A 13,233-nucleotide genomic window follows, 5' to 3' on the forward strand; every position below is an offset into this window, starting at 1 on the left:
AGAGAAGTGTAATCTCAACAGGGGAATGATGTCTCAAAGGGGAGCTTGGGGGTTTGTGCATATGGTTGGATGGGTGGGGCTGTGGGCACAGCCAGTGGATGGGGCTGTGGGCTGGCACTGACGGGGCGGGTGCAGCTGGCGTGCACGGTGGTGGCCATCCTGCTGCAGTTCTTGTACCTGAGTGCAGTAGGCTGGGCGCTGCTGGAGGCGCTGCACCTGTACCGGCGCCGTAGTGAACCCCGTCATGTCGACCATGGTCCCATGCGCTTCTACCATGTACTGGGCTGGGGACTGCCTGCCTTCATCACCGGTGAGCCCTGCTGTGAAACCCTGCTCTCATTCTGACCCCATGCTCTGGACCACTAGCTGCCCACCTCCAGCTGGGTCAACACCTTCTGGTGGCTACACGCCCCCTTCTAGGCTATGGCCCTGCTGCCTGAATCTCTCCCCTGCAATCAGTTTGATGCCTGGTGGGGTCCTATCTCCATGTGTAACCCTAACCCCAGAGTATAGGCCCACCTTCAAATAGCCAAACCCCTGGATATAACCCTGCCTCCAGCAGGATAGTCATGTCCAATCCAAAATAGCCTCACTCTAAGAGTTTAGCTCCAACCTGATACATACACAGAGTCATAACTGTGCCCTCATCTATCAGACCCAGTCCCTAGGATTTTAGACAGGCCCATGGGTTCATAATACTACCCTCATTCACTGCAGCTCTGCCCCCAAATTTTCAGACACACCCCCAGGGTCATAGCCGCTCCCAAAGAGTATAACCTTGGTGAAAATTGTATCACCACCACATGAGTTTAGCCTCATCCATCATATCTCCACCCCAAGAGCATCTTTCCCAACCTGTTCAATATGCTCCCAGGGCCATAACCCTTCTTCATCAGTCATAGTCAGATACTCCCCTGGGATCTTAGTCCCGCCCTCACCCCAAGAGAATAGACCTGTACTGACCTCTTAGACAAGCCTCCTGTGCCATACCCCTGCTCTCGTCAACACTGCCACATGCCCAGGAGCTTAGACAAACGTCATTTGCATGGCACTGTCTGTACCCAGTGCAGCCGTACCTTGTCGCCAGCCCTGCGCCCCGTCCCGACATTGCCTCACGCGGCTTAGCCCCGCCCCGTCAGCCCCGCCCCGATCTCTCCTTCCAGGGCTGGCGGTGGGGCTGGACCCCGAGGGCTTCGGCAACCCCGACTTCTGCTGGCTGGCCCTGCACGACAGCCTGGTGTGGAGCCTGGCTGGGCCCTGCGCTGCCGCCCTTGCTGTGCGTACAGGGCTGGGGGCTGGAGAGGGCATGGGACCCCCCATCACCCTGCTCACTCCCTGCACCCCCAGGTCGGCATTTTCTTCCTGGTACTGGCAGCCAGGGCCACCTGTGCCACCCCCCAGGGCTTCCAGAAAAAGGGCTCAGCGTGAGTCACCCAGGCGGGGTCACCCGCGGGGGGCAGGGGACATGGTGGGGATGGGATTGCCCAGGGGGGCATGGGAGGCTGGGGCACTCATAATGGGCTGTCAGGGGGTTGGAGCACCCATAGAGGCTAGGTGGCACGCATGGGGGGCTGGCCTTTGAGGAACCTGCAGAGGGCAGGGAGGCAGAGGATGGACTGGGGCATCCATGGGGGGGGCAGGAGGGCACTGGGGACTAGGCTGCCTATGAGGGGTAGGAGGGGACAGGGGGGCTGGGGTATCTATAGGGGCAGATGGGCGCAGGGCAGCTGTGGGTAGGCAAAGGGGCGTGGGAAGCAGGGGGCTACAGGGGGGCATGGGAGGTTGGGGCAACTGTAGAGGACAGGGGGGCACAGGAGGGACCAGGACACCAATAGTAGGGGGATATAGAGGTCAAGGGCATCTGTTGAGGGCAGGGGGGCATCAAGGGTAGAGGCCCCCATGGGGGACTGAGGGGGTCAGGGGAGATTGAGGCATCTAGGGAGGCACAGACAACCCATGGGGAGGCAGAATGGCAGTGGGGACAAGGGACACAGGGGATTGGGGTTAGGCTGGGCTAAGAGGAAACAGGGGAACTCAGGGGGCTGGAGCACCCATGGATGGCAGAGTGGGTCAGGTGGGGGTTGGGGCATCTGGGGTGGGGGGGAGGGTGCCATGAGGGGCTGGGGGAACCCTGAGGGGCAGAAGTACAGAGGTCTGTGTCATGAGATGTCATTGTGGTGACCCTGGGATGCCATTGGGTTGCCCAGGTCTGGGGTGCGCACAGCTGCAGTCCTGTTGGCCATGCCCAGCCTGGCCTGGCTTCTGGCCCTTCTCTCAGTCAACAGTGACACGTTGCTCTGTCACTATCTGTTTGCCGCCTCCAACTGCCTCCAGGTCAGTGAGGAGCACCTGACACTCCACCTGTGGGACCTCCAGAGCCACTGCCCCTGGGACCCCCAAAGACTCCAGAACCCCAAATGCTCTGTCCCTACGATCCCCAGTGACCACCACCCCTGGGACTCCCAGAGATCCCAGAGCTCCCTGAATCTCACACCCTTGGGATTTCCAGAGTTGCATGCTTATTTGTAGGGCAGCCAGTGGGCACAGAGAGTTCCTTTGCCATATCCAGGGCACTAATGGGAGGTATCTAGTGTGGGCACCTCAACCACGTCATGGTGCCCATGGAGGGCACCCAGTGCGTGTATGGGGGTCCCTCATCCTGTTTGAGATATCAGTGGGGGACACCTATTGGGTGTGGGGGGACACTCATTCTCTTTGAGGTGCCAATGGGATGCACCCAATATGGATGGTGAGCCCTTGACCAGTCCAGGGTGCTGCTGGGATCCTCCCAGGCTGTACGCACCCTTCCTTGTCCCCCCTGCCCCCTCTCTGCCCAGGGCCCCCTTATCTTCCTGTTCTGTGTGGTGCTGAGCAAGGAGGTGCGAAGGAGCCTTTGCCTGAGCTGTGCCTGCTGCCACCACACACCGCTGGCCACGAAGGCCACCCTCACCCCTGTGAGTGCCGGGCTATGTGGGGGGTGCCAGGAAGCAAAGGGCAGCCTGTGCCATGGCTATGACATCCTTGTGCCCTTCACAGGCCTGTGGCAGGGACAGCACATATTTGTCAGGGCGACTGTACCCCCCTCCAGGTGGTGGGTCCTCGGGGTCTCTGCACAGCACTGCACGCTCGGGCAAGAGCCACCACAGCTACATCCCCTTTGTGCGGCGGTACTGGGCACAGCAGGGGCCAGGGCATGGGTTTTTGTGGGGTCGTGGGCTGGTGTGGCACTGGGATGACAAGATGGTATGGTGATGGGATGGTGGGGTAGCAGGGTGCTGGGGTGGTTGATTGGTGGGTTGGTGGGGTGGCAGTATGGCATTGCATGGTTGTGGGGGTGTTGAGATGGCTGGGTAGTGGGGCAGTGGCATGGGTGCACAGCAGTACAGTGGCAGAGTGGCATGCACATAGAGTGGTGAGGTGGCAGGGTGGGGGGTTGAGGGGGGTGTCAGGGTGAAGAGGTATCAGGGTGCTGGATATCAGGGTGGTGGGTATCAGTGGGTGGATATTGTGTCAATGGGTTGGTGTCAGTCAGTGGGTGACAGTGGATGGTAGGTATCTGTGAGTGGGGATGAGATGCTGATGAGTACTGTGTCTCCACAGGGAGGATTCAGGGCTGGCAGGCAGCCCAGGGCCAGTGCTGCTGCAAGAGCCTGGGGAGCTCTTCCTTGATGTCCAGGACCAGCCCAAGGGTATGGCCTCACCCATAGGGCAAGTGTACCCAGCCTCAGCCCCGGGGACAGGAGGTGTCTCTGGGCACCCCCTGACCCATGACTCCCCAGAACATGACACAGACTCGGACAGTGACCTGTCCCTGGACGACCCGAGTGGATCCTATGGCTCCACACATTCCTCTGACAGCGAGGACGAGGCCCTCCATGGCTGGGACCTCCTGCCCGCGGCTCCCCCGGGTCCCCCCGGCCCTGGTAACACCCCCAGGGGGCACCCCATGGAGATGGGGGACCTTCAACCTGGCTGGGTGCTGATGGGGGGCACCCAATGGGTTGGGGGAGGTACCTTGTGCTTTGTCTTATCCAGGACACTGATGGGGGCACCTGCTGGGGATAGGGGTCCTTTGTCCAGTCTGGAGTGGTGATAGGGCCATTGAATGGATTTGGTGGGGGTGTGAGAGGGCCCCTCATCTTGGCTGGGTCCTGATGTAGGGGGCACACAGTGGACCAAGGATCCCTTGTCCAGCCTGGAGTTCTGATAGACACATAGTGGGTATAAGGGAGAGGATCCCTTGTCCGGCCTGGTGTGGTGATGTGGGACACCTAAAAGGTTTGGGGGGGTTCCTCATGCAGTCAGAGGTGCTGATCAGGGCACCCATGGGGGGAAAGATGGCCCCTTGTCCAGTCCAGGGTATGGATGGGACTGACACAATTGGTTTGGGTGCATCCCTCACACTGACCATGTGCTGATGGGGGCACCCAGTGAAGATGGGAGGGGTCCCTGGTCCTCCCTGTCCCAGCTTTCTTCTTCCCTCACAGGTGACCCCCTGGTGCCCCCAGGGTGCCCATACTGGCCAGGGGAGTTTGTGACGACGACAGCTAGTGAGAGCGAGGGACCAGGAGGTAGCGAGGGGCTTCGAGTGCAGCCAGCAGGGGGCCAGGGACACCCCTGGGGCCACCCCCCTGGGCCCAACGGCAAGGCACTCCCCAGGGACCCCCTGCTGCTGCCGCTGCCCCATCCCCACAAAGGTACGGGCTGCCATGGCAGGGGTAGGCACTCCAGATCTGGCCTCCCCACCCATGGGTGATGCTGCTCCTGCAGGGATACTGAAGAAGTGCCTGCCCCCCAGCAGTGAGCGGGGCAGTGCCCTGCACCCTGGGCCCCCCCCACCGCCTCCTGCTTGCACAGCTGCCTCCTCGGGCAGTGATGCGGGGGCCCTCCCAGTCCCCCGGCCTCGGCAGAGCCTCCAGGAGCAGCTCAGCGGCCTCACCCCCATCGCCATGAGCATCCGCACAGGCACTGCTGACGAGGACTCCTCTGGCTCTGAGTGAGTGCCCACCACATCTGAGGGATGCTCACTGGGAGTTCTTTGAGTGCCAGGGTTCCCTCTGGGCAGCCGTTGGGTTTGAGGGTGCCCTTGGGGTGCCAGGGTTCCTGTTGGGTGGACAAGCAGTCAAACACTTGTTGGGTACCCTTTGGGTGCCTATCAGACACAAAGATGGCTGGGTACCAGGGTGCCAAGGTTCCTGTTGCACTCTCATTTGGTGCCAGGGTTTCTCTCAGATGCCCATTGGGTCCAACACTGCTCGTTGGCTGCCCATCAGGTGCCACAGTACTGACTGGACACCCATTGGGTACATTTCCTGTCAGGTATCCATCAGGTTCCAGGGTTCTCTTTGGGTGTCCACTGTGTGTCAGGGTGCCCAACAGGTGCCCTATGGATGCCGATCAGGTGCCAGGTTTCCTTCTTGGGTGCTCAACAGGTCCCAGCAGTCCCTTTGGATCCAGTGAATATTGGGTGCCAGGGAGCCCATTTGGTGCCCACCGTGTGTAAGGGTGTTTGTTGGGTGTCCATAGGGTGCCCACTAGATTCCCACTGAGTGCCCATTGTGTGTTGGGGTACCCATTGAATACCCACTGCATGCCAGTTGACTGTCCGTGGGTGCCCATTGACCACTGGATGCCCATTGTGCATCCACTGACCATTATGTATCCATTATATCCATTATGTAGTCCACTGACTGTCCATTGGGTGCCTAATGACCTCTGCATGCATACTAGGTGCCCCTTGAGTCTAAACAACACCTGTTGGGTGTGTGTTAACTGTTCATGAGTGCCCACTGTTCATGAGTGCACCACAAAGGTGCCTGTTGACCACTGGGTGCCCACTGGGTGTTGGGGTGCCCATTGGAGCATTCATTGAGTGGGGTGCCTACTGGGTACCCCTGACCACCCATGGATGCCGAGGGCAGAGGTGGCAAAGCAGCACTAACCCTACTCTTCTCTCCCCCTCTACCCCCCAGATTTCTGTTTTTTAATTTTCTCCATTAACCCAAGGGGGCTGGGGGCTCCCCCCCAACCCCCACCCCTCCATCTCACCCCAGGGATTGGCACTGGGTGCTGGGGGGCACAGAGGGCACCCTGGCACCTAGCTCCCCCATCACACATCTGTCTGTCTTGTTTTTTATTCCCCCTCCATCCCTCACTTTGTATCCATCCCCCCCTCCCCCCATCTGTCCGTCCTCACCACCAGGAGCGACGAGACCTCGATCTAATGGGGACTCACCCAGTGGCCAGCCCACCCTCTGTGCCAGGGACGTCAGGACAGGGAGGGCACCAGGATTGTTGGGGTGGGGCAGGGAATACACCAGGACTGGGAGGACATCAGGAAGGAGCAGAAAAACACAACCTCCCCAGTGCACTTTGTATCCTTGCAGGGATTGGCACTCTGGGGAGGTGGCACAGGGTGCCCCTGTTGCCCCTCCATGATCACCCCCAGCCTCTTTGCCCAGGAGTGTTTTATTTAAAAAATACATGAAAATACAAAAAAAAAGGAGTTTATTACCAACTTTGTCCATTGTTCCAACCCTCATGAAGGTGCAACCTGTCCCATGGTGCCAACTCCCCCAGGTGGGGGGCATGTGGAAGGGGGATCAGCTACAGGTTACAGGGATGTCTGGGTCAGGGGTGAGGCTCAGGTGGGGGAACCCAGGGATGGGTGCTGGGGGGATGAGAGACCCCTAGGTGCTGGGAGACATGGGGAGTTCCTACTGCTGATGAGACCTTTTGTAATTAAAGCAAAACTCAATTAATGCCTCGGCTCATCCCTGGGGGAGGCCCCTGGCTCTGCCACCCCAACCTCAGCTGGTCCCTTGGGGTTCCAACTCTGCCTCACCACCTGTCAACCCCACAGGTGCCTTAGCTGATTCCTGGGGGCCCCTGGAACTGCCTGCCTCCTTCCAAAACCCAGTGGATGCCTCAGCTCATCCCTGGGGTGGCCTTGGCTCTGCCCACCCCAGCCTAGGTACCTTGGCTAGTACCTAGGGGGGGGTCTGGGTGCCTCCAGGGCCTCTGGATGGGTGTGTGTGGTTTGGGGGTATCACCTTGGGGTGCTGCTCACCGCCATCTTGCGGGGGGGCCGCAGGCGGGCAGGGGGGGGTCCTGGTTTGCACCCTGAGGCACCAGTTGTGGGGGCTGCCCGTGCTGCGCCTGCGCCTGCAAAGGAGAAAGAAGCCACAGGGAAACTAAGGCACGGGGGAGGGGGCATCTCCTGTGCCCCCCCAACCCCACTACATCCTTACCTCTGGGGGTGGGGGTCCTCCCACCTGCTGCTGGAGTCCGAGGGGGCACCCTGGGGAGGACAGTGGATGCCGGGGAACAGCTGGAGGGGACAGGGGTGGTGGTGGTCCTGGTGTGGGGCTGGCGGGTGGTGGGGGGGCAGGGGACTGTGCCCCCCCTCGCCTTAGCCTGGCCTGGGAAGAGAGGGGGGGTTGGAGTATGGCCCTGGAACCCTCATGGCCATGGTGTCCCCATCCCCTTGCCATCACTACCTGCTGTCCCCCCCCGGGTGGGCTCTGACCGGCCGCGGGCACCAGCCCCCTGCCCCTGAGGAGGGCATGGCCGGGGGGGGGGCACACAGCTGGGGCGGAGCCCCCTGCCACCCGAGGGTCCCTTTGCGGCTGCTGTGGAATTACGGCTGGGGGGTACCTGAAAATAGAGCAGGGGACATGGGGACATTACTCAGTGAGTGCCCCCTCCCACCCAAAGGGCTGGGGGGGGTTCACGATGCCCCTTGGAGATAGGGAGGCACTCACTGCCCCCATCTAGGATGGGTTTGAGGGCAGATCTGGGTGTTCAGCCCAAAGGGACACGGCTACACTGGGACACCTACCCCTGAGTCTCACCTACCTTGGGGACACTGGTGGCAGCAGAGGCTCCCCGGAGCTTGGTGGGGAGGTGGGGGATGGGGGCAGGTCCCCGAGACTCCACGGTGGGCAGGAGTGCCCGCACCGGGCTGTCCTTCACCACGAAGGTCTGGCGGCGGGGGCTGCGGGGTGTGCTGGGGGGCGTGGCAGCAGGTCCTGGGGGGTCTCTGGGAGCGGGAGAGGGCAAGTGACACCCCTCCAACTGTGCTGCCAAGCGCGTGGCCTCCCGCACCATCTCTTCCAGACGGGCCCCACTCAGGGGACTCCAGCGCCCATTGCCGCTCCCGTGCCGGCACCCCCTGCCTGGGCTATCCTCATCCTCCTCTTCCTCCTGGCTAAGGATGGGGAGCGGGGAAGGGCAATGGTGGTATCAGCACCCAACACCACTGCCAAGAAATGGCAGGAACCCCCCATCGCCATCCAGGACCCCATTCATTGTGTGACACGTCCCCCCAGGACCCCCAGAACCACATCTATGAGGGGGACAGGTTCACAGGACCCCAGGACCGTGTTCATGGGTTGACATATCCCCTAGGACCCCATCTTTGGGATGTGATATCCCTCGTGGCCCACAGGACTCCAGCTATGAGTTGCCACATCCCCCACAAGCCCATCCTTGGGGTGATCTGTCCCCTGGGACATTGATAATGAGGTCCCTGTCCTCCATGTCCCATTCTATTTCTCATGTTCCCAAATATGGGGTGCCCAGTCCCTGCAGTCCCAACCATGTGGTGCCCTGTCCCCGCTGTTCCCATCCACAGGGTGCCCTGTCCCCAGTACCCTCCTGTACCTGTCAGACGGGGACAGCACGCCGAAGTCAAAGCTTTCCTCGGTGACAAATCGAACATCTGGGGGGACACTAGGGGTGAGCCCCGGCCCCCCAGCCCAGAGGGGAAACACGGGGGACACGCAGCACTGGTGCTGCCATACCTCGGTCCTTGGCCATCGCCTCGGAGCACTGGGGCCACCTGTGGGAGCTGGGGGAGTCACCACTAACCCCATCAGGGTTCCCCACCCGTGCCCCTACCCGCCCCTCCGTGTCCCCAACCCCCTGCAGGAGCCCAGTGGCACCAGCCAGCACGCGGGTGACACAGCCAGTGCCAGGCACTGCCAGGCTCGGTGCCAACCGGGATGGGGACAGGGATGGCTTCACCAGTGCCAGTAGGTGGGGGTGACACCAGCGACCCCCGCCCGGGGAACCCACAGCCCAGCACCCCTAGGCCGGGTGTCCTCAGTGCCACATTGGGAAGTCCCAGCCCTGCACCCTGATCCGTGTGAGTCATTGTCCCCAGTGCCACAATGGTAGTTACCAGTCCCTATCAGGGGACCCCAGCCCAACACTGAGGGGGCCCAACCCCACAGGGAGGTCTCAGCCCCACACCCAGGGGACCCCCCATTCCACACCCAGAGGGGCCCAGCCCTAAACCCCGATCCCGGGGAGCTCCCAGCCCCACATCTTGATCCTCAGGGGGTCCCAGCCCCACGCTAGAGGACTCCATTCCAGTACCTAGGGGTCCCAGCTCTTCACCCCAATCCCTTAGGGACCCCAGCCACACACTGAGGGGGTCCCATCCACTTTCCTAGACCTCCCAGCTCCCAGGCGGGGGGGTCTCAGCCCCAAACCCGACCGTGGGGGGTCCCATTCCCATTCCTGGGCCTCCCAGCCCCACACTGTGGGGTCTCAGCCCCATAATGGGACGATCCCTCCCCCACACCTGGGGAATCCCCCAGCCCCGCATTCCCAGCCCAGGAAACCCCATTCCCACATTGAGGGGGTCCCAACTCCAGACTAAGAGGTTTCCAGCCCCACCGACGAGTCCTAGCTCCGCACCCCAGTTCCTTGGTGACCCCAGCCCCACACTGAGAAGGTCCCAGCTCCCACCGGGGGTCCAGGCCTCACAGCCCCAGCCTGGCGGTCCTCAGCCCGTACCAGGGGATCTCAGCCCGTCACCCCGACCCCATGTCACCCCATCTCCGCATGAGGTGGTTTACCCGGCGCTTCCGGCCCCCCCAAGCTCCCTGCCGGCTCCCCCTCTACCCGGGGGTCTCGGTCTGGCCCTCACCCCCCCTCCCCCACCTCACCGCCCCCGGCTCCCGCTTGCCGCGCGCGCCGAGAAGGCGTGGCCTAGCGAAAGGGGCGTGGTCTCGTTCGAATTCGCCCTCCCCTTGCGGCTCGATCGCGGCGCGCCCGCCCCGGGGTCCGATTGGTCCACGCCCTTTAAACATCCACTCTGATTGGCCAATCTCCTCACCTTTCACATCAGTGATTGGTTCTTCCCCTCCCCATGCCCCGCCTCCACCGGCTGGGGGTATGGCCTGGAAGCGCGGCGCCTGAGCGTCGTTCCGCCGCCGGTGCCGCCGCAGCATGACCTCCGTCCCGCCCGACTCCTGGCAGCCGCCCACCGTTTCCATGGAGACCACGTAAGGGGCGGGGCATCTCCCCGGTACCGGCACCGGAGACCCTGCCCACCCTTTGTCCCTCCCGCTTCCACGGCACTGGGGGTAAATCGGTGCCCGCTCCCTTTCCCCCCGGCTTCCATGCAGCCCCGGTGTTCTTGAGTCCCTGGTCCTCGCGGTACGGGGCAGTCCCCCGTATCCGTAAGCCCCCGGTACCAGGCAGACCCTGAACTCCACAGGTGCTAAGAAGCTCCCATTGTCTCCAGAACGGGACAGCTCCGTTATCCCCCAGTATGAGCTAGTCCTGGTTTCTGCCCCGGTACTAGAGGGCCCCTGGTTCCCCTGGTGCCCCCCATGGTGTTTGTAACCCCCAGGCCCCTCGGTACCAGGCAGATCCCAGTGACCCCGTGGTATCCCGTTAGCCCCAGTGTCTCCCGATATCGCACAGAACTAGCCATTCCTGGTTGTTTCCCCTAGTTCCAAGAGCCATCCATCCATGTCTTCCTGGTGTTCCATTGTTCCCCAGTACCAGCAGCCCCCATTGCCCCCTATCCCCTCTCACCCCTGTGGTCCCTGTCCCTGACTGACCCTGGAGGATGGGGAGGGGGGAGTGGGGGGGTCATGTTGAGGTGTTTCCTGGTACCATCCCCATTCCTGTTCTCATTCCCATTCCCAGTATTTCTATTTCCCATTCCCTGGATGGGCCTGCTTGGTGCTGGAGCTGTACTAACAGCACATCCCCCTGACTTTGGTCTGCAAATGGGGTTGGGGATCACAGTGGGATGACCCTACCCTGCAGTTGCAAGAATTGACCCTATAGGTGGAGGAGTTCAAAGCTGGTTGACCCATCTCCTGTTCCCATTTCTGGTGCTGTTCCCCATTCCCAGTGTCGTTCCTGTTCCTGGTTTTCCCATTCCCAACATGGGGTCTCCAGTGCTGGAGCTGTACTGTCAGACAAAGCCCCTGGCTTTGGTCTGAAACTGGGTTAGGAGTGACAGTGTGATGACCCTGTCTCCAGTTCCCATTCCCATTCCCAATCCTGCTATTCCCATTCACAGAATAAGCCTGCTGGTGCTGGAGCTGCACTGGCAACACAGCCCCTGGCTTTGGTCTGAAGCTCAGGATGTGGGTATCACTTTGGGATGACCCTATTTCCTTTTCCCATTCCTGTTACTGTTCCCCATCTCTGATGCCTTTCCCATTCCCTGTGTTCCCATCCCAGGATGGGGCCACTTGTGCTGGAACTGTACTGGCAACATGCCCCCCGCACCTGCAAGAACTTCGCTGAGCTGAGCCGCCGTGGGTACTACAACGGCACCAAGTTCCACCGCATCATCAAGGACTTCATGGTGCAGGGAGGAGACCCCACGGGTACTGGTGAGTGCAGGCCTCTGAAATCTCCCTGGGACTCTCCCTGGTGCCAGGGGTTCCTGCTGACCTCTGAATCCCCATGCAGGCCGTGGAGGCGCCTCCATCTATGGGAAACAGTTTGAGGATGAGCTGCACCCTGACCTGAAGTTCACTGGTGAGTGGAGCCAGCACTGGGAGAACACTGGAGGGGCATCCCTGGGACCCAAGGACTGCACTTATAGGGGAACAGGACCCCTGAGAACACACCTGTGGGTGGGATGAGATGTCCCCATTTGTGTCCTTATCCATGGAGTGACATGACTCCCAGGACTCCAGTCATGGGGTGGCATGTTTCAAGGAGGCTGGTCATGGAGTATGTCCTCCTGGACCCTGGCCATGAGGTGGCATGTTTCCCCTGTCCCCCAAGATCCCGTCTATAGGGTGACAAGTCCGCTGTGTCCCCAAAACCCCATCCATGGAGTGATGTGACCCCAAGGAGCTTTGCCATGGGATGCCCTCTCCTCTGTTTCCCCATTCTTGGAGTGACGTGTCCCTGTATCCCACAGACGCTAGGATCCTGGTGATGGCCAACATGGGCCTGGACACTAACAGGAGCCAATTCTTCCTCATGTTCCCCTAAAACCTCTTCATTGCATGACATTTTCCCCATGACACCAGAACCTTCGCTAGGGGATGACGTGTCCCTGAGACCCCATCCATGAGGTGGCATGTCCTCTATATTCCCCAGGACCCCATCCCTGGAGTGGCATGTCCTCCAAGACCTTGGCCATAGCATGGCATGTCCCTCAGGGTGCCAGGACCCTTGGTCCATGTCCTGCAGGCACTGGGATCCTGGTGATGGTCGGTATAGGGCTGTACCCCAATGGGAGCAAGTTGTAACTGATGTCCACTAAGACCCCTCCATCAGGTGAGAGGTTCCCCAGGAGCCTGTCCATGGAGTCACATGTCCCAAGGATCGAAGCCATAGGATGACACCCTCCAGGATCCCAACTTTAGAGTGACATGTTTCCCATGGTACCGGGATCTTGGTCATGAGATGACATCCCCTCATAGGATGACATGTCCCCCATCATGCTGGAACCTTGCTGTGGGGTCACATGTCCCCTGTATCCCCATCCATAAGGTGACATGTCCCCATGTCTCACAGGTGCCGGGATCCTAGCAATGGCCAATGCAGGACCGGACACCAATGGAAGCCAATTTTTCCTGACACTGGGCCCAGCACAGTGGCTGGATGGGAAGCACAGCATTTTCGGGAGGGTATGCCAAGGAATGGGGGTGCTGGGGCGCCTAGCCATGGTGGAGACCAACTCCCAGGACCGACCCCTCGACGATGTAAAGGTCATCAAGGCGTATCCCTCAGGGTAGGGATGTGAGGTGCCCTCCCTCCAAATCGTACTGCATGTTTGTAATAAAGGAGGTTGGATGTGGTGGGCTCTCCCACAGAGTGTTGGTTTTAGGGGGAGGTTGGGGAAGTGTTTTTGACATGGTGGGGGTCTGGGAGATTGTGAGTCCCCCATAAAGGGTTTGTGGGTCCCCTTGGAGGTGTGGGTGTCTTTCCTTGGGGACATGGAGCTACCAGTGGCCGCAG

At 60.8% G+C, this 13,233-nt stretch overlaps 3 protein-coding genes across 9 annotated transcripts; 2 read left to right on the top strand and 1 right to left on the bottom strand.

The window, feature by feature from the left end:
* Positions 1-4,270: 4,270 nt before the first annotated feature.
* On the top strand, positions 4,271-6,149 carry LOC146765341 (cadherin EGF LAG seven-pass G-type receptor 2-like). Its single transcript, XM_085561605.1, has 3 exons — positions 4,271-4,697; positions 4,771-4,996; positions 5,973-6,149. Exons 1-3 carry the CDS (start codon positions 4,418-4,420, stop codon positions 5,998-6,000), a joined length of 534 nt encoding a protein of 177 aa, XP_085417731.1. The 5' UTR covers positions 4,271-4,417; the 3' UTR covers positions 6,001-6,149.
* A 303-nt stretch (positions 6,150-6,452) lies between these two features.
* Positions 6,453-10,286, bottom strand: PSRC1 (proline and serine rich coiled-coil 1). 5 transcript variants are annotated; one of them, XM_085561568.1, is made up of 7 exons: positions 9,952-10,286; positions 8,805-8,842; positions 8,665-8,722; positions 7,858-8,041; positions 7,500-7,656; positions 7,251-7,421; positions 6,453-7,164 (listed from the first exon to the last, which is right to left on the bottom strand). In XM_085561568.1, the coding sequence occupies exons 1-7, from the start codon at positions 10,284-10,286 to the stop codon at positions 7,049-7,051; spliced, it is 1,059 nt and encodes a 352-aa protein (XP_085417694.1). In that variant the 3' UTR covers positions 6,453-7,048. The 5 variants fall into 5 exon arrangements, with proteins under 5 accessions (XP_085417694.1, XP_085417695.1, XP_085417693.1 ...); XM_085561569.1 differs by having other exon boundaries at positions 6,491-7,164; positions 7,858-8,209; positions 9,957-10,011; XM_085561567.1 differs by having other exon boundaries at positions 6,491-7,164; positions 7,858-8,209; positions 9,952-10,011.
* On the top strand, positions 10,186-13,073 carry PPIL1 (peptidylprolyl isomerase like 1). Of its 3 annotated transcripts, XM_085561609.1 has the most exons (5): positions 10,186-10,376; positions 11,330-11,396; positions 11,494-11,648; positions 11,728-11,796; positions 12,790-13,073. In XM_085561609.1, coding segments are annotated over exons 2-5 (447 nt in total). In that variant the 5' UTR covers positions 10,186-10,376; positions 11,330-11,394; the 3' UTR covers positions 13,011-13,073. The 3 variants fall into 3 exon arrangements, with proteins under 3 accessions (XP_085417735.1, XP_085417737.1, XP_085417734.1); XM_085561611.1 differs by lacking the exon at positions 11,330-11,396; XM_085561608.1 differs by lacking the exon at positions 11,330-11,396 and having other exon boundaries at positions 10,186-10,295.
* Positions 13,074-13,233: the final 160 nt, after the last annotated feature.

This window comes from Lonchura striata, chromosome 26 (assembly GCF_050655825.1).
Source record: "Lonchura striata isolate lonStrDom1 chromosome 26, ASM5065582v1, whole genome shotgun sequence".
NCBI lineage: Eukaryota > Metazoa > Chordata > Aves > Passeriformes > Estrildidae > Lonchura > Lonchura striata.

Coding starts and splice junctions, on each gene's coding strand:
- LOC146765341 (XM_085561605.1), top strand. CDS start 4,418: ATGGGGGCACCCAGTGAAGATGGGAGGGGTCCCTGGTCCTCCCTGTCC. Junction 4,698..4,770: donor GCTGCCCCATCCCCACAAAG/GTACGGGCTGCC, acceptor CTGCTCCTGCAG/GGATACTGAAGAAGTGCCTG. Junction 4,997..5,972: donor GAGGACTCCTCTGGCTCTGA/GTGAGTGCCCAC, acceptor TCTACCCCCCAG/ATTTCTGTTTTTTAATTTTC.
- PPIL1 (XM_085561608.1), top strand. CDS start 10,240: ATGACCTCCGTCCCGCCCGACTCCTGGCAGCCGCCCACCGTTTCCATG. Junction 10,296..11,493: donor ACCGTTTCCATGGAGACCAC/GTAAGGGGCGGG, acceptor TTCCCATCCCAG/GATGGGGCCACTTGTGCTGG. Junction 11,797..12,789: donor CCCTGACCTGAAGTTCACTG/GTGAGTGGAGCC, acceptor CATGTCTCACAG/GTGCCGGGATCCTAGCAATG.
- PSRC1 (XM_085561568.1), bottom strand. CDS start 10,286: ATGGAAACGGTGGGCGGCTGCCAGGAGTCGGGCGGGACGGAGGTCATG. Junction 8,843..9,951: donor CGGGAGCCGGGGGCGGTGAG/GTGGGGGAGGGG, acceptor CAGCTCCCACAG/GTGGCCCCAGTGCTCCGAGG. Junction 8,042..8,664: donor GTGCTGTCCCCGTCTGACAG/GTACAGGAGGGT, acceptor TCCCGCTCCCAG/AGACCCCCCAGGACCTGCTG.